Source organism: Hippoglossus stenolepis, chromosome 16 (genome assembly GCF_022539355.2).
Source record: "Hippoglossus stenolepis isolate QCI-W04-F060 chromosome 16, HSTE1.2, whole genome shotgun sequence".
In the NCBI taxonomy this organism is placed as follows: domain Eukaryota; kingdom Metazoa; phylum Chordata; class Actinopteri; order Pleuronectiformes; family Pleuronectidae; genus Hippoglossus; species Hippoglossus stenolepis.
The window spans coordinates 13409491-13428535 of NC_061498.1; the positions used below are offsets into that span (position 1 = coordinate 13409491).

The 19045-nt window shown below is 40.4% G+C and overlaps 3 protein-coding genes across 8 annotated transcripts; 1 reads left to right on the forward strand and 2 right to left on the reverse strand.

Annotated features, from left to right (window-relative positions):
* Positions 1–860: 860 nt before the first annotated feature.
* mrm2 (mitochondrial rRNA methyltransferase 2) lies at positions 861–4334 on the reverse strand. Of its 2 annotated transcripts, XM_035179799.2 has the most exons (3): positions 3956–4334; positions 3734–3867; positions 861–2090 (listed from the first exon to the last, which is right to left on the reverse strand). In XM_035179799.2, the coding sequence occupies exons 1-3, from the start codon at positions 4042–4044 to the stop codon at positions 1660–1662; spliced, it is 654 nt and encodes a 217-aa protein (XP_035035690.1). In that variant the 5' UTR covers positions 4045–4334; the 3' UTR covers positions 861–1659. The 2 variants fall into 2 exon arrangements, with proteins under 2 accessions (XP_035035690.1, XP_035035688.1); XM_035179797.2 differs by having other exon boundaries at positions 3734–4101.
* Positions 4335–4795: 461 nt separating this feature from the next.
* nudt1 (nudix (nucleoside diphosphate linked moiety X)-type motif 1) lies at positions 4796–9589 on the forward strand. 5 transcript variants are annotated; one of them, XM_047343879.1, is made up of 4 exons: positions 4796–4999; positions 5090–5254; positions 7526–7671; positions 8329–9589. In XM_047343879.1, the coding sequence occupies exons 2-4, from the start codon at positions 5103–5105 to the stop codon at positions 8499–8501; spliced, it is 471 nt and encodes a 156-aa protein (XP_047199835.1). In that variant the 5' UTR covers positions 4796–4999; positions 5090–5102; the 3' UTR covers positions 8502–9589. The 5 variants fall into 5 exon arrangements, with proteins under 5 accessions (XP_047199835.1, XP_035035693.1, XP_035035694.1 ...); XM_035179802.2 differs by having other exon boundaries at positions 4796–4985; positions 5065–5254; XM_035179803.2 differs by having other exon boundaries at positions 4796–4980; positions 5091–5254.
* Positions 9079–18209, reverse strand: snx8a (sorting nexin 8a). Its single transcript, XM_035179796.2, has 13 exons — positions 18129–18209; positions 16579–16706; positions 15827–15956; positions 14858–15048; positions 14537–14657; positions 13791–13927; positions 13603–13683; positions 13352–13512; positions 13065–13194; positions 12900–12968; positions 11929–12078; positions 11326–11475; positions 9079–10490 (listed from the first exon to the last, which is right to left on the reverse strand). Exons 1-13 carry the CDS (start codon positions 18163–18165, stop codon positions 10410–10412), a joined length of 1566 nt encoding a protein of 521 aa, XP_035035687.2. The 5' UTR covers positions 18166–18209; the 3' UTR covers positions 9079–10409.
* Positions 18210–19045: the final 836 nt, after the last annotated feature.

The window sequence follows — 19045 nt, forward strand, 5'->3', positions numbered from 1 at the left end:
AATAAGGTTTTCCTACTTGTGAAAGAGAACCTGGCCCTGGCACTTTGACGATGATCGCTCTCCATGCAAATGTCATTGTAAGAGTGTCACAGATTCATCCGAGTAACAATTGACTCAGAGGTTTATAAAAGGTCATTGTTGAGTAGCTTACCTCATCAAGGATGCATGTGTTTATTCAGTTATTTGCACACGGGGGTGTCCTGCAGGCCCAGGGGTTGAGATGCCGAAGCATAGACTGTATAAAAAGATGGACGACATGCCGGCTCCCCAAGTGAAGCCAAAACGTCTTCACTACCACCTGGTGGCTGGCTGCGATATTTGTCATAAACACAGCCTCCTCCATGTTAGCAGATGGAAAACTAAAAAGTCAAAGTACACGTCAAGGGATTTCTTTCTCAAAGATGGTTTCAGACATTTTAGTTCATTCTTATCACACTGTTGCATGTTAAAGTGCAAGTTTTCCGAATGTGAGTTTATTTTTAATGAGTAACTTGATTGACAGCTGAGACTGACTTGTGATTGGTCAAGTGCATGTAAGGGCAGGACCTCCATCCCCTGAGCACTACATTTGGGGGGGATGGGGGGAATTTTGGCTTCATTTCAATATAGTGGGAGGAAGTGAAGATGCGTTATCCATCTTTATAAATGGTCCTTGTGCTGACCAAGCTGGTTAAGCCAGGGTCCTTTTTTACAAGTCACTTCTTATCTCTATCCAGTGCTGGCTATAATAAAGTATGACATGCAATAAAGCTAATACAATAATAGGGAAGGGGGGCCCAGTAAGACTGCATATGCATGTCATGTCAGACCCCTGACAACTGGGAGGAACAAAGGGGAAAAATTATGTACATGAGACCGTAGACAGTGTTATATCAGCAAGGTCTTTACTTTTAATCTCCATAAACTTTACTTTGACATCAAAAATAAGACTTTTATAATGTAGCTCTGACAGAAACATAATTTTTCAATTTATCACCAGTGGTTATAAACTCAGGAAGAAATCCCAGAAACAAATAAATAGTTTTATGGTCAGTGCAGGGATTTAAAGAAGAATCATATAAGAGGATCTCTTTACTGGCCTGAAAATGTTTTGGAGGAAATGGCCCCATCCCCTCTGTCGGGGCGCGCAGCTCAACGACGCTTGCAGCGTGCCAAGCTGCGGCATCACCCCACTCCCCATTAATCACACTGTATGTGACTCTGATGCATTAGGTATTCCCTTCATAAACTCTCAATGAGAGAACGATTACATATTTCTACACGGCTGGCAGCACAGGCAGCTCCTGCAAATGACTTTCTGGAACAGAGCAAATAGCAAAGCCAGTGTGTAGAGCGAACACTGTGGGGCAAACAATAAACTTCAGAGAAACTCCAGCATTGGGCTCCCGAGGACGATCAAACTGATGATTCTTGCATAGGTTCACATATTACTGATTCACTGATGCTACTGTGTTAAGTTTGCTGTGGTAAAAATCGGCACCAGGAGCATGTGAGGCAGCCGGGAGCCTCACTGATGCCTCAACAGTGCCACCTTTTGATCAAAGCTATGAAGTGCTTCTCCTCGTTCAGAAAACACAGTGGGCACTTCGGTGAATCTCAACAGAACATAGACATTGACCAAATGTTTGCGTTCAAAAGAAGAAAAAAAGACGGATGTCCTCATTTCACCGGCTTTCTGTACATCCTAGCGAGGAAATATCTCTCAGCCGAGTCCTTTCTGCTGGCGTTTGGCTTTAAAGTCCGAACGCTCCCAAACACACTCAGGAGCTTGTCTTGAAGTCTCTGAGCGAGGATCCCGTCCCAGTATTTACACAGCAGAGAGCCCCCCGGGTGTAGGATCTTCTCAGCCAAGTCTGTCAGAGACAAACACATCATGATGAGTCTCTCGTGGTCCATCTCTCGGAAACCACAGGCGTTTGGCGCCATGTCGCTCAGGATGACGTGAGCTCGGCCCCTGGGGAGCAGCTCCTGCAGCTTGCTGTGTGTGGAGGGCTCCGTGACATCGTGACTGGACAGGAAGTGGGCACCGTCCAGAGAAGGTATGTTGAGCAGGTCAATACCAATAAGGGTACCACAAGGTAACTCTGGATCTAGGATGAAATCATAGATTTACAAATCAGATATTTTTTGTTGAACGCGTTTGTGTTTTTTTCCACTATGTTTTACATACGACCAAAGACACTGAAATCTGTCAGTGAGACTCCATTCTTTCACTTCCTGCACCTCAATGTTCAAAGCTCGTCTGTTTACATATGCTGCAGATTTCCCAAAACATCCAATAGTAATCTAATTATAAACAGATTTTACTGACACAACTTTAAGGAAACATGATAACCGATAATCGAAAGGTATTCAGTGTGGTCCTGAACAATTTCAACAGTACAAATAGCCAACCTGGGAAATTGTAATTTAGATACAATAATACAATATTAGACTATTAGTGTTTATTCCTTTTTAATACAAAAAGAAATTCCCACATGGTATATATATACAGAGGAATTACCTCAACAAAACAAGAAAACTTGACATATGTAATGCACATATATTGCATATAATGAATATTAATTCTCATGCCATAATGGAAAAAAAACAGTAACCAAACAAACCATGTAAACACAAATACAAAAACTTAATCAGTAAGCTTTAAAAATATCCATTTAGAAGTGACATGATTTATTTCACCTAGGCTGAAAATGCAACACAGAGAGAAAACCTTAAATTAAATCTGTGAAACAAAAATAGTTTCTTCCAGGCTGCTGCTGGCCTCATAAATAAGGCCTGGGACCCTTTAACCAAACTGCACTGATGAAGACACTTTGACACTCTACAAATAATAATAACTGCACATTTTGAACAATCCCTCCCACTTAAAGTATATTTTTTATTTGCCTATAGTATTTCCTTATTTTTTACATTTACAATTGCAGAAACACACCACAGCAAATTCCATGTATGTGTAAACTTACTTGGCATTAAACCCGATTCTGATCTACCAGTTATACATTGATTTGTTTTAAATGATCCATACAAGGTCAGGAAATAATGAGTATGTCCATCACACTTGGTTTATTCAACTGTCTTGTTCAGAGACTAATCCATCAGTAAACTGCAGAAAAGTTTTATAATTTGTTTTATTTTAAACTCTGGAAATATCACTGATCCCAAACTGTTAATAGTATAATCTATGGTACATGTATTATAAAATATGATTATAGCACTATGAACAGATAGTGATGTAAACAAACAAAATTCATACAAAATAAAGAAATGTTATTCCCACTGAGGTGCTGAATCAAAAATATAGTAATTGTAGTTCATCATTTTTCGGTCTTACAGTAACTCAGGCTTTTATCTTAGTTGATTAATAAATTCAAGACAAAGTAATTGTTTGATTTTCTTGTTATTGTGCCAAGTACTTCCTCCAGGATTGTTTATTTCCCCCTCGTGTGACCGCAGCCAGTAAAATGTCTTAACTTTTCTTATTTTGAGTCTAAAGAATTCCAGGAATTGTGACATTTACCAAGACTGAATATTTGAAAGTACATTCTCTGATAAAAGATATGTAAACAAATTAGGAATAGAATACAATAGACCAAAACAAGGCAAGACCAATTAGATCCACACAGAATAAAAAACGACTAAGATGAATACATGAATAAACAGGTTTCCAGAGCTTCATCATGAAACCATGTCTGGTGTTGATCCACGAACATGTCCCCGGCTGCCCTCTCACCTGTCCCGGCTGAGTTGACCCTCTGGACAACCACCTGGCTCCAGGCTCCGGGCGCAGCTCCGCAGTCCACCACGGTGTCTCCGGGCTGCAGCAGCCGGAACTTGTCGTCGATCTCCAGCAGCTTGAAGGCGCTCCTGCAGCGGAAGTTCAGCTTGTGAGAGGCTTTGACATACGGGTCTTTGAGCTGCCGGGTCACCCAGCGCTGCTCGGCCGCACTTTTACCTTTCTGCTTCTTCATGAGACTCAGACTCCAGTGGAAACTTCTCCTCTGCAGACACACGCTCCACATTGTTGTGACTGAGAGAGGTCATGTGGACCAACAGCGTCCCAGTGCGCCTGCGTGCAACTACCACTCGCCCATTGGTCGAGGGAAAATATGTGTGTGCTACCTATAAAGTCACCGTGCTACAATACGATGACAACATCAGTTCTTACCTGTTTGCTTTACTATTGTCATAAAGTCCCATGCATGACTTTTTCTATTTGGATCAATCGTAACAAAAGAGATAAAAGATCAAATTCTTCATGACGTTTATTTACTTTTTGCTTTTCTTTAATACCCTTCATATAAGTTTGGGTATTTACGCCACTCTTATGATATTGATCTCAATCTCAATAGAGGACATTTTAAATGTTATCTTTATAGAAAAAGCTTTATAACATATAAAATGTTTATGTGTCCTATCTCTTTGAACAGTTCGGCTGTATAATGTCAATTCCTTCAATGGAAATTAGCAACATCCTATAAATTCCTGTCCTATTTTGTTTTTGTTAATAATTTCCTGCCGTTTTTATCCTTCCTGTGTGTTGCTGCTTTTAATGCCATAAAATTGATTGTAAATATAATGAAAAAGATTATTTCACACTTAACGATTATGACAGTTAAAGAAGAAGAAGAAGAAGAAGAAGAAGAAGAAGAAGAAGAAGAAGAAGAAGAAGAAGAATCACGTGGAGTTACAGGTCGGTACATTACCCCGCCGCAGTTTCTAGTCGAACATATCTCACGGTGACACACTTACCTGATCTCTAAAATATAGGATGGTCCTCCCTCCTGCAGTCCGACGTCGCTTAGACCGATCCACGTTCTGACGTAGCAGTGCGTCGTGTGAGGACGTCCGTGGGGCGGCACCATAGGGCTGAGCGCGGGAGTCGTGCAACGTGAACTGATGTAATACAACTTCTACTAACGGAAATATATATTCTGTGTTTGTTTTACGCTTTTTCTTCCATTTACACCACGCAGCCCGGTACGGTACGTTAAAGCCTTGGTACGTTAAAGCCGTTAACGCAGACGTTCACAGTGTTCAGCCTGCAGCTAACGTTGCGTAAAGTTGTATTCACGTTGTGTTTGCCTCAGACACGCGGTGGGATGTTGAGCCCCAAGCTGCTGACCCTGGTGCTGGTGGTGCAGCCCGGCCGGGTGCTGCTGGGCATGAAGAAGAGGGGCTTCGGGGTCGGGAAGTGGAACGGCTTCGGGGGCAAAGTTCAGCCCGGAGAGAGCATCGAAGAGGGCGCGAGGAGGTACATCCCATCCCCATGAATGAATCTGCATGTGAAGTAATGTGAAGCTGTCAACCTCGGAGGAAACTGCTGGGATGTTTAAATTCGCCACCAGGGGGATTGTTTGGGAAACACTGAGGGTTTTCAGTTTGATGAGCAAGAATTAGGATGAAGGGATAGTTCACCCAAATATGAAAATGCACTCATTATCTACTCACCACCATGCAGATGGAGTGGGGGGGTGAAAGTGTTCTGAGTCCACAAAACACTTTTGGAGTTTCAGGGGTAGACAGCGTTAGAGCCAAATCCCAATACAATTGAAGTAAATAGTAACCACATCTTCAACAAGCAGTATGGAGGTAAGAATCGGTCACCAGTTACTTCAATTGTACTGGATTTGGCTGCAGCACTGTTTACGAGTGAATTTTCCTTTTTGGGTGAACTATCCCTTTAAGTAGAAGAGGTGTGAGGGTGAGAGCTGAAACAATCAGGCAATTTATCAAAATTGATTGGTCACAAATGATTATAACAGCAGCTGACTTTATAATAAATTAATTGTTTGAATCATTTTTCATGCACAATTAGTGATAAAAGTCAAGCTGTTATCTGATTCCAGCTCATTAAATGAGAGGATGTCATGCCTTCTTATGTCATATATCTAATTTTAAACTGAATATTATGGAAGTTTGGGATTTTTTGTTCAAGCAAAACCAGACATCTCTCTAGACCTCATCTCCAGCTCATTGAATTGATGACATCTTTTTCATTTATGTTTCATAGACCGAACTTTTGATTTATTAATCAAACAGTAAAACAATTAGCAGATTAACCGACAATGACAATAATCCTTCATCTGGCAGTTTGGTGTAATGCAGGAAGAGACATAGATTAGTACCCAATATATATATTCTTTTTTGGTTTTTCTACATCTTTCATATTCTCATGTTTACATTTTGCCCATTTTCTTTTTCCTTTTGTTTTTATTTCTCCTATTTTTATATTTGCTTGTGTTTGTATTGCTGCTGTAACTCAACAAATGTCCCCATTGTGGGACTAATAAAGAATTAAGAAAACAAGAAATAAAAGCAATAGAAAATATCCTCCCAAAATTGAAAAACGGTAACAAAAAAAAAATAAATAATGTTTAAGTTTTCCTCTGGCCTGTGAAATCTCTCTCGAAGGAAATATAATTTATTTCACAATCTGTTTTTATGCATTAGTATAAAATTATACAAGATAACAAAAGATCTTACTGTTTGCCTTTGAAATCAAGCAGTGCGTATTTTTTGTGTTCCAGCAGAGGCGAGTATAGTAAGTGGAAAGTTGAAAAAAGTTGTACTTTGTTGTTTCAATGTGTGATAAATCATCAGCAGGAAATTAGCTCCAAAGGCAAAGGAAGGAAGTGCTGAAGGCGAACAGTTCCTGAGCTGTTCTCTCTCAGACGTGAAAAACAGATCTGGTTTGTGGCAATTTTATTAGAATGATAAATTAATCAGTATCTCGAGATTGTATTTCTACACTTTGGAACAAAAGCAAGAGTCAAATCGGAAAAATCTGCTTAATCAACGTCCCAATCCTGTCGATAAATATTCTTCATGTTGTGACTGCCGTGTTGACGGTTAGTTTGATGAAATACAATTTAAATCAAGGACGAACAGAAAACATTAGGACAGAATTGGTTGAACCATATTTTCTCAACTCAGCTGCACATAAATCAAAACAGGGCTCTGAGATGTAAGAGTCAAATCATGTGGGCTTTCTTACACTACAGTGTTTTGTTACATTTCTTTAGCAAGAGAATGACAATGTACGAAAGAGTTTTTTGCAACAAGTTACATTTCTATGTTATGGTAGTTCGATAACATCTTGGGAACAATTGCACATGTTTTTTACTGCCTATTAAGTATCAGCATTGGCCAGCAGAAATCCATATCGGTTGAGCAGGAGAATGCACCATCCCGGCAGATGTTTGATTATTGCATAGTTTTATTTTGACTCCAATTTTTATAAGAGGGGGGGGAATAAACAAAGTGGTAAAATGACCTCACAAACTTAAAGATCCACTGCACTCGAGCTTCTGGAGCAGCAAACTACTTCTCCCTATCCTCATCTGTGGATGAAGTTGAGTCAATAGAAAAACGATTTTCTGCCTGTGTTGGCTTTTCACTGGGAAACACAGATACCAACAATTTATCCTCTCTGCCTGCTTTAAGTGTGTGTTTGAAATGTGCTCTGAGCTTCTTTTTTTTAAATGCACACAATCAAAACGGTATTTGATGTTTTCATTGTCAGGGAACTGCAAGAAGAAAGTGGGCTCACAGTGGACGCTCTCGAGAAGGTCGGAAACATAAAGTTTGAGTTCGTCGGAGAAACGCAGCTACTGGACGTCCACGTTTTCAGGGCGGATGCTTATAACGGAGACCCGACAGAGTCTGAAGGTACGATTTCCACCGCAGCGTGCGGCCTGTGGGGGGGGGGAGATTGCTGCAGGAACACTGCATCGATCCTGTGTGTCAAATTCAATTGGGCGTTGTTTGTAGATCAAACAGCAGAAATCAGCAGTGGACCAAAGAGTCTGGAGGGACAGGCAGTTCAAACAGCCAGCGGGGGGAAGAGATAAGGAGGGGAAAAGCTTGTCAGGAGTTGAAGGAAGTTCAAGGTTTGAAGAGTCTGGGCAAGAGAATAAGTTTGATAAGCCATCCCAGGTTTTCTATTAGTCCCCTGGACATGATACCAAAAGTTCCATCATTTGTCACAAATTTTGAAAATAACTTTGTAGTAAAGAAATTTATGCCAAACATTTAAATGAATAAATGAAATAATTTATCTTTCTCGAAAAAACTAAATTCTATTAATTATGGGATCATATAAACTTGTAGGTTATACATTTTGTTATACCTTAATTAATAGTGAATGCCTCTGTCAGCGATTTATTGAGTTTCTCTATTTGTTTTGTTCTAATGCAACATGTGATGCTTTCTGTTGTGCCCTGGGCAGTATGTGAGGTGCGTCACAAGTGATGAACTCCAGATGATAAAGTGAGGTTGACTAATTATTTCCCTTTTTTGTTTTTTTCTCTTGGTTTTTTTTTTTAGAGATGAGGCCTCAGTGGTTCGATTGTGATCAAATTCCCTTCAGTGAAATGTGGGTTGATGACATCATGTGGTTCCCTCTGTTACTGCAAAAGAAGAAATTTGTCGGATACTTTAAGTTCCAGGGTCACGAGGTGATCCTCAGCCACCGACTGGAAGAGGTGGACGAGGTCTGAGATGATAATGTGGCCGGTGGTGACACTGTTTATGAGTCGGACCAAAGATAATCAGCTGTGGACATCAAGCACTGAAGATATCCAACTGTTGAATGTTCTTGTTCACTTCGTTTGTGGGAAGAAACAAGTTCCTGAATACTTTCAAAAACTGTTTGAACTGAAGATGTAGTGTTTACATATCTGTTCATTATTCTATCATGTATTCATATGTGTGTATACCTCCACCAAGGCAACAGTCCCCTAATGAAACCCCATTTAAATACACTAGATCTGGATTTTTATTTGGATCTGCAACACATACTCATAAATAATCTCTTTTTTTCCACCAAGATCTATTAAATACTAATCTGTAAAATGTAAAAATATACCTCATAGAAAAAAAAGATCCTGTATCTGCCCCTTTGTCCAGATCTGACCCAAAATTTGATGGGTCCTGTCTTGACCAATGTCCCATCCTTCCACCAAGTATCATGGAATACGGTAATTGTTTGTGTAATACTGCTGACAAACAAGCAAACCAACAGACAGGGCCAAAGACATAACCTCCTTGGTGGAGGTAAAAAAAAAAGAGAAAATGTTTTCAGTTCTGACATTTTATTTTTCAGGATATTCAGTTTAGCATCATTCAGCAAGTTCATTTTTTTTCTTTGATAGAATATTTACAATATCTACAGTGATAATTTTATTGGGTTTCATATTCTGTGCAAGATCATTTGATTCCCAATGCATTTTCTGTTTCCAAAAACCAAACGAGTTTCATTTTTCTCCATAAAATACCTGTTAACTATGTGCACTTTTTCTGATTTGCATATCGGCACCTTTCATTTCCACACTGTCAGTTCAGGGCAGAGATAGAAGAGCTGGTGTTAATGTCAAAAATGTCCAAACATTTCTCAACTTGTCCCTTTGACTTTAGATTTCTTTTTTTATTTCTTTGTAGACATGTAATGTTCTGATAAACTGCAGACACACTCATGTCCAGATTGTGCTTTTCCTCATTCGAATTACAAAATGTATCTGCAACTGTGACAGTCCTCATGTGTGGACCAAAATTGCACTTCTGAAATTAAAGATTTAGTGGTTGATTAGGGAAGTTTTGACTTGGTCCTGTGTAAGAAATCTGCTTTATGATTGATTTCACAAATGCGTATTTTAAGTCAATTCATAACATTTATCTTTGTAGTAAATTTGTTTCTTTATAGTGTAATTACTGACATATCGCTGCCACTAGTGTCATAGTTTAGATCAATGAAACTCAAATCTCTGCCCTTTGTAGTATCCTATAATTTGAGTTCAGGCTTTAAAAAAAAAAAAATAGCTTATGAAATAAAAAGTGAGTTTTACAAACAGTTAAAGCAAAGAAAGTCAAGACCACATGTAAGTAAACAGTAAGAAATGGCACACTTGTTCATAAAAATATAAAGTATGCCGGTAAACACCCCGATAAACTAAACTCTGTCTCGAAAACATATCGGTCCAAAGCTGTTGAGTAAGTTAAACCAGGAACTTCATGACGAGAGATTGCAAACAATCCCATCATTTAATAAAGAACAGCTTTCTGTCCCTCCATGTTTCTCAACCCTCTGAGTGTATAAAATCTTTATAGGTGCTTTATCAGAGGAGTTTTATAATAACACATTGTTGGATTTAGTTGTAGAAGTTGATTTTGACACAGACAACGTATCCGCATCAGGCATAAAAAGAATCATGAGTAACACTGTCGAGTTAAAGGTGATATGTTTGAAGTTCCTCTCACTGAATGGAATGTAGACTGTGTTATAGAGGATTTAGTAAGAAGGAAATACAGCTGTGCCTGACTCGTGTTTGCTTTAGCTCACAGAGCGAGTTATTCTCCAGTTTCTCGTCCTCATCAGCAGCAGTGTTTGTCTTTCGCAGCTTGCTCGGGGCTCAGATGGAGGTTTTCAATCCGTTATTAGCACCAAAGAGACATCCGAGCTTCGGCTGGAGTTCATTCCACACCTCTCCCATCTGGGAAAAAAAAAAAGGAAAACAAGAATCACCTCCCTACAGTTGAATGCCTCCGCCAACCAGTGGAGTTATTGTCTGCGTACATTTTGTTTCCAGAGTCACAGGAGGTCCCCATGACCTTTGACCTTTGTCCACTGAGCTGGTCAAATATGAAGAAATTCCCACAAGGCAGACTTGAGATATCATGTTCAAAGGCAAATCATGTTTTATGAGGCAACCACAACCTTGACCCTTTACCTTTGACCACCCAATCCCAGCAGTTAAGACTATGTGAACATTTGAAAAGGATTCTCTCGAGACGTTCTTGAGATAATGCGTTCACAAGGCAACAAAACTTGTTTTGTGAGGTCACAGTGACCTTGACCTTTGACCTGAACATTTGTACCAAATCGGAAGAAATCCCCTCAAGGTGTTCATGAGATATCGTGTTCACAAGAATGGGACTGGCGGACGTACAAACATACAAACAGACTTTAAATTTCAACAATTAAATACAAATGTAAAATAATACATCTAAATATTATTTAGTGTTTGCAGGTTTACTGACTTGATAAGAAAAAGAAGTGCAGTAAATGGATCTTCAATGTTTGCCCTGTCGGAGTCTGAGTGAAACATAAAGTCCTTCACTGTGTGACTTGTTTGATTTCATAACAGGTGAAAGTACAGGAGGAGGATTCACTCGATCCTGTGAAATGTGAACCAACTCAAATCCTATTAGTTCTTTTGTTGGACTTCAGAAGCCTGTCTCATAACCGCTTTGACCCTCCTCTGGCGGCGCCGCGTCGATGCAGGCGAGGCTCTGAAGAAGCGATTATTTCCAGACGTACTCACTCACCTCTCTGTGTCCTTGGACCTGGGAGTTAACAAAAGCCCCGAGAATGTGGGACGTGATGGGAAGGTAGGTGAAGATAAGCTGCGTCTCTTGATGAAGGCAGAACAGAGAGAAGTAGTTGCGCAGCTCCATGGTCTGAATGGCGTTTTCTTGCTGTTCGCGGAGTGAAAAAAAAATACATTATGAAATTGTAACAATAATAATCACAAAACAAAAACCATATAACAAATACTTTAAGAGTAATATGGGTTCAGTAATTATTTTAGGATTATGCAGACACTATAAAAAAAGCCAGTTTATTACTTTATTATTACTACAAGGTGTTTTTGGACATGCTAGCTGCAGGGGAGTTCTGTCTGTGAGTCCAAAACCCCCCCATCTGTTTGAGGAAGCCAAAGTGGCTCAATCCCCTCCCCCCCAGGGTTGCTATGCTACACCACACATGGTTTGACCTGACTGTGTTATTTAAGGTGAGTGTATTAGTAACAGACAGATTCAAGTCAATGCAGCATCTTATTTCTTAAAGTAAAGGAGTTGAAACAGAATACAATCAGTAGGGCAGCAGCCTGAGCGCCGAGAAGTGTGAAACTGAAAGGGACTGATCACCTGAATGATCCGTGATTCCAGCTGCTCCACAGACGCATGCTCTTTAGGCTGAACGGTGGTGCTCATCATCTGCCTCTTCATCATGCCGTACTTGTGCAGAGCCCTCTGGTGCTCGTGGAGCACACCTTTCTCATGGCGCTCACAGAGATCCTAGAGAAAAACACAGGGCACTTAAACATTTCTGATCTGCCTCCAAGTGGCAAAATGTCACAATACACAGTAATACCTAACAGCCGAGGATTTGAAATAACCATGTGTATCACAGACAAATGATTTTGTTGAAGAGCTACCACTTACATCTGATCCACTACTAAAAACTACATTTCCAAGTGAGATTGACTTGATTTATGTCAACTTCACAGCTCCTTCTTATGCCTCTGACAGAAAGATTGATTTTCAGTTTTTGCAGTGCCTCATACAGTCATGCTGCTTTCAGACGTGCACTGAACTCGCAGATATTTTCCTGTAATTTTCCAGAGGGGCTGTATGTGAGAACGCAAATATCCAGGTCAGTTACCTTGGACATTATCCAGAACATTTCCTGTCACATCCCTAGTAAAATGTGCGTGTGACAATATAGCAGGAAAATGTCCGGAAAATTTACAGTGAGCGATAAGGGCGCATTGATTACGATTTTAACAATAGACACAAATATACAAATATCTCAGGATGAAAAAGAGGAGTCGTACACGTGGAAGATGCCGACGTAGATGTCAACTTATAAAGACGAGATCTGAGAGCTTTAGGTGATAAGGGTTAATGCCTGTGTTGATGTGCTGTAAACAAAAATACGTGATTTGTGCAGCCGAATTTGTGCAAACTCTACTCAGGCACCACCCCTCGCCTCTATGCTACGGACATATTTCCTGTTGTTATGAACTCGTGACTCGTACAATCTCCTGCCATGAAAGGCTGGGGAACCTTTGAGAGAAGCCTAAAATAAAAAAAATAAAAAAATGAAATGGACTCACTCTGTATGACTGCAGCAAATCCAGGAAAAGATTCAGTTTTTCCACAACATCATCCTCTTCCCGGCTGCCCTGAGGACATTAGCAAAACAACATTTATTACCCGGTGCCATGTTTGGACACGCAGCAGCAGAGCAGGTGGTGAGGATGAGGGTCTGAGGGTGGTACCTGCTGAGCAGCTTTGTCAGACAGAACAGCGAACTCCACGGACAGACTCTTCAGTGACTGACGCAGCGTCCCCCACGTGCTCTGTGAGGAGGCCAAGGAGGGAAGAGGCGAGGCGTCTGAGCCCAGTGTGCTGCAGGAAACAGCATTATTACAGGGACAGGATGAAATACTGTTGCATCCAAGCTGCCAAGCGCAGGATTTTTGAATATCAACATTTTGTTTTCTCAGTCCAACACCTCTGCATGCCAGAGAGCGACTTTAACTTCATATGGACGATTATGAAATACCTGAGTTCTCTGCCAAACATGAGTAGATCAGTGGCGTTCTCCTTTGAGCGCTCTGCCATTTTCTCAGCTCTGTCCCGCAGCTTGTGGAAGCTGTTGTGGATATTTCTAATCAGCTCCCTGCTTGTTGAGAACTGAGCCTGGATGTCAGCGGGGAGATATTCCTACAGAGAAAATAACAAAAGGTACTGCAGGTTATTGTTTGGGGGAACTGTGCAAAACAATTTTCTTTTCAACGTACAGGCGTGACAAACCTTTGCCAGGGTCGCAACTTTATTGGTCATGAACTCATCACCCGTCCTCTTGTAGGCATCGCGCAGCTTTGTCTGAACATCCTGGTTGGGAAGAGCGGGCGAGGGGGAAAAAAAGACATTGAGTAGTTAGAACAGGAGGCATTTCGATGCGCTTATTTTGCCAAAAAAACACACACAAAAAAACCTACAGAGCCACTGAAGGTGAGGAAGGTCTTAACCCGCTCATCCTCTGAGAAGACAGGATGCCGAGCCACCAAGTTGATGAATCTGCCGAGAGCACGTCTCCTTCCCTCGATGAACTCCCGCTCAGAGACGGAGGTCAACACTGTGGGCCGACGACAAGAGAATACAAAAACATGAGGAAGAGAAGATGTGTAACACAACAACACTCGAAGCAGTTTGACGCTGAGATCCAAAAATGGGCGATGGTCCGATGATCTTAGAGGCTAATGGGCGTGTTCTGTTTGGTATGGCACTGCTGGTTTTTACATTTGTTTATTGCTAATTCATTGGTGACCTCTTTTACAGTTTTCCAGAATCTCCCTGAGAACCGCAAAATCAATCTGCACTTAGCTCTGAGGAAATAGATGAGATCACGTACAGTACACAGACCCTGAAGTAGATCTTGGGCTTCACATATCACTCAGTGGGATGAAAGAGAAAGAGCTCAACTGGTGGGCTGGGATATTTTTAAATGTGTCAAGTGAAATCGGCTCATTTTATGCATCGCAGCTTTCCTTGTTGATGAAACAAGAAGAAATTTAATTCTTATCATCCCCCAAAAAAGCTACCAAACCCCCCCCCGGTTATTTACATGTTCTCAACTGACCTTTCAGTAAAGCATAGAAATTATCCCAGAGATGAAGCGAATGCAGGAACAGAGAAATGCATCAGTGATTGTGCAGATGTCGGAGCGTCAGGCAGAGAAACGTACCTCCCTTTAACATCCTTTTAGGTGGCAGCGCCGGCACCACTCTGTACGGAAACCTCTGAAGCAGCACCTCGTGGAAGACGTCAAAATCACTATAGCGTCGGTAAACAGATACTTTATAACGCTGAAAAACAAGAAGTAAAGAAAGAAAGAGAATTATCTATGTGGCAGTCGTTGTTCCTACGACGCAATTAAATCCAAGCATGATCGAGAAATCGGAATTTAAATGAGAAGAAAAGAGCTGGTGCAAAAAGTTTTAAAAAAGCAATTATCATAACCAGTGTCGTCAAAGGAAGGGTGAGTAGTTGTTATTGGATGCCTTGCCTGGCTTGTGACCTGGTACTCCACGTGTTTGAGGAACAGGCCCTTCTTCTCGGGTATGAGCTCCACCTGCACCGTGTCTCTGACCAGCAGCTTGTCCAGCGTGTGTGACATCATCAGCACGTCCTCCTGAGCTGGCTGCATCCTGAGTGCGCTCAGGTCCTTCGGCTCCCCGAGCTGAGGTTTCGGTAACTCTGTCCGGCGCACGACAGGGAGCAACTTCTAATATTTGTTTTCTCATGATGAAATCAATACATATTGGATAGAAAAGCGAATTTCCCAATCGGGAGGAATGCTGCTGTTAAAACCACGTTTCTCTGTTCGACAGAGTCAAACGTGCCAGCCTCTATTTGCCTCTGGCCGGCCCTGTGCGTGTGCTCTGTTATTTGTCCCTTCCTGTACATTCCAAGAGGGTCGTGAATTGAATGAAATGCACTGCGACAAATGCAGAAAACTTGTTGAGGAAGTGGCATGCAGCAAGCCGCTGTGCTCGCCACACCTGAAATAACAGAGTGGGCCTTAAATAATCACAGAAGGTTGGGAATGGATCTACGTCAAGCCTGCATAATGGCTACCTCTATGAAAACCATAAACCCCCCCCTATCATCTTCCCACTGTGGGACTAGTGAAAGAATGCAACACTTAAACATAGCTACGGCTTTGCTACCAAAATAAAAGATTGCTACCAAAACAAAAGAAAACAAATGAAGGTGAATTAAACCAAATTGCTGCTCTTCTGCTGTGAAAGACACTAAAGTCAGGGGTGGAAATTGCAACTAAAATGTATCTAAATTCTGCCAAAGGCCCCTGTGTTGCTTTATAACTTTTGCCACATCATGCAATATACTGAATAGAACACAACAGGTGGTTAAAGCCCTTTACGCTGACTGTATAAGGAGAAGCCGAGAAGCATTACCAAGCTACTCATTAAGCCAAACCTTAACTGCCCTGCTCTCACACACTGTCTCTTACCTTGTATGCAGTTCTCCAAGAGTTTGGGGCTTGGCTGCTTCCCTTGCTGAGCGAGCGCAATCAACGCGAGCGCTTTATAGAGGGACAACTTGCTCAGGGATCCGTCCGAGGAGTCGACATGCTCTGCAATCTGAGTAAGACAAAGACAGCGTGACCCCCAAAGGTCGCCCGTCGTTATTCAGTCCGAAAACAGAATTCAACTGCGGGTTGCATTCCTCTATTTTTTTTAAAAAGTGCTTGCTAGACACAAAGGGAGGTGATACGCTGGAAGGTCAGGAAAAGGGAAATTCCAGTGAAGCGAAAGTGTATCTGAACTATACCACAGACACATGCTCTGACCAATTTCTGTCACATCTGTGTGTTGTGGCATTAACTCGTGATCAACAGTCTAGTACCAGCTTCCTGTATCTACCTTATCTACACTGAATTGCCTAATGGTAACTCAAAACCCTGCCTTATCAGAATCAAACAAATATTTGAGCAGGGATACCTTCATTCATGAATGAATACGAATCAACATAGATAAGCTTCCCTGGCTCGAAACAGGAATAACCTGGTATAGAGAGAAAAAAGTGAATGGGATGTTTGGGATTCACCCCCATTATGGAAATTCAAGGTCTGTATATGTTATACAAGTTATATCAGGCACATGTCAGCTAAAGGACAAGAAGTAGAAAGTAATTCTCTATCCAAACTACAGTTGTGCTTATAATTCTAAACTGTTAAGCTTGATATGAGACTGAACAACTCACCTGGCCTATAACAGCCCTGGAGAGTTCGGTCCTCTGGAGCAACCGCTGGAAAACTTCGACCTGCACCCTCTCGTCCGTCCTGCAGCGGATGGCCTCATACACCTCCCTGTAGTAGGCAGGAACGGAGCCTGGAAGAGGAGCAGCACAATCACCACACCACCTTTTATACAGTACACCTAACCGTTTTATATATATCACAAGACTTTTTATCATCCCAACTAGTGCTGAGCATTATGGCCAATCAAATGTGATAATAAAAAAAATTGATATGGCTCAATACTGAGGATTATCAAAATGAATGTCACATTATCGTTTCTGTTAAGTTCTAAGACTCCGTTTTGCTCTGTAGGTGAAGGTTGTGCTTTTAAAATCCTCATTATTTGCATAAAATCACAAAAACGTATAAACATTTTATAAATCTGAGTAAAGAACAGTTGTGTGTTACACCTCCTCACTATTGAACTTATATTGCTATTGATAAAAGATATATTGCGATAATGATTGAGTGTCCCAGTATTCTAGAGTTTTGCTCTGATACCAAACTAAACCAAACTTGTGATTGTGTTCAACCATTCCACTTTATCTTATGTGATTTAGTTAATGCATACATGTGTGGCATTGTATTGTATTGAGTGTTGCATTGTATTATTTGATTTTTACAATATATTTTAATCCTGGGTTATTTACTTGTTTGTTTAATTAATCGACCATAGTGTTTTAATAGTGAGTTATTTACCTGTTTTTTTTATTTATTTATTTTCTATCAGCCGTAGTGTTTTAATTATGGGTTTTTACTTGATTTGTTTGTTTCTGTATTAACCAACCATAGTGTTGTTGTAGAGTTAGTTTGATGATATGCATAAAGCACAAGAATTGTCCATAGACATTTATAACTATATATGTTGTAATTCTATTTATTTCTGGTTGCCTTGTAAGAACTGCCTACAGGAACAACAGATAGAAATTAGCCTATACAGCTAACTCTGGCTCATTAACACTATGTTTGTGTTGATTAATAAGAACAAATTGAATACCCCTAAATTGAACACATTCAAATACAGGATTACAGGTTCAGAACATGACAACAGCCTCATCAGAGTTACACACTAGTGTCTAAGATGAATATAATACATCTGTGTGCAGGCCTGGTGATGTGCTGCCTCTGTGCTGAGGTAACCAGCTGACAGTTTTCACGTGGCAAGTAGAAAAAAAAACACGAAATCTCCCATAAACCTTTAAAACCTCTGACATGACGTTTAACCGTAATGTGCACTGCTGCCGCCGTAAGGAAAACATAACGAGGCCATTTAAAATCACTTCAACGAGTCGCGAACGCTTCAAAGATGGAGCAACTTCATTCCGATCTCCATGTACCCAAAAGTTCCCGATCGTCCTTTCACGGCGAACACACGCGTCCACGTGCTGAACGCGTCTAAACACCACATTTCTCGGTTTCCTGGCACTGCAACAACAACCCTACGAACCAAAACACGAGTGACGCGTAAAACTCGGCGTTAGAAAGAGTGAGAGGACGTTTTTACGCACTGTACCTTCATTGATCTCTCCTGCCATGGCTCCCCGTGTCATGTGAGCGCAAGAGCACCTCCATGTGATTTCCTGGAGCAAAGAAAAAAAAAAAAAAACAAGTAACTTATTTCTTAAAGTTGTAGTGAGCGCTGGCTGAAGTCCAAGTTTATATAAACTGACGCTCACATGCACATCACCGCGTGTTAGCAGAGATTTTTAAACTTTGTGCTGTGGACTAGTGCGCAAGCCTATTATTATTATTATTATTATTATTATTATTAATAATAATAAAAATAATAATGCGGATAATAAGGATCATAATAATAATGATAAAGATTAATAGCAATATAATAAAAGTCCAAAATATATATTGATATGATACGAATACATTGTCTTAAAATGTTATAAAATTATTATTTTTTTAAATAAAATAAAAGCCCATTATTAATCACTGAACTGAACCCACATCTTCTAATAATTTTTTTTACGCACAGTCAAAAAACCCAACAGCTTTATCACCCGAACAACTAGCAACTGTTCATTTTTAAAATACTGGTACCAGAGAATATTTGGCAGTTTTTTGCTTTTGAAGATGACCCAAACAATTATCTAACATGTTGATATATTAAATGTAATTATTTTAATAACTTGAATCTTCTATCTATCTATCTATCTATCTATCTATCTATCTATCTATCTATAGGACTGTATTAACTGAGCTCTGAACATTCATTTTTATCCTCAGGGCTATTTAAGTATTTAATCCTGCCTTATGTTACCTCCTGCTGTTCTTATTTTGGTTGATTAATTTGTATTAATGGATTCATGTGGTTTTCATAAAATTCTACTTTACTTTATCTCTGTCCTTTTATTGTCTTGTTTACTGTGAAGCACTTTGCAACTATGTTTTGAAAGGTGCTACAGCAATAAAGTTTACCAC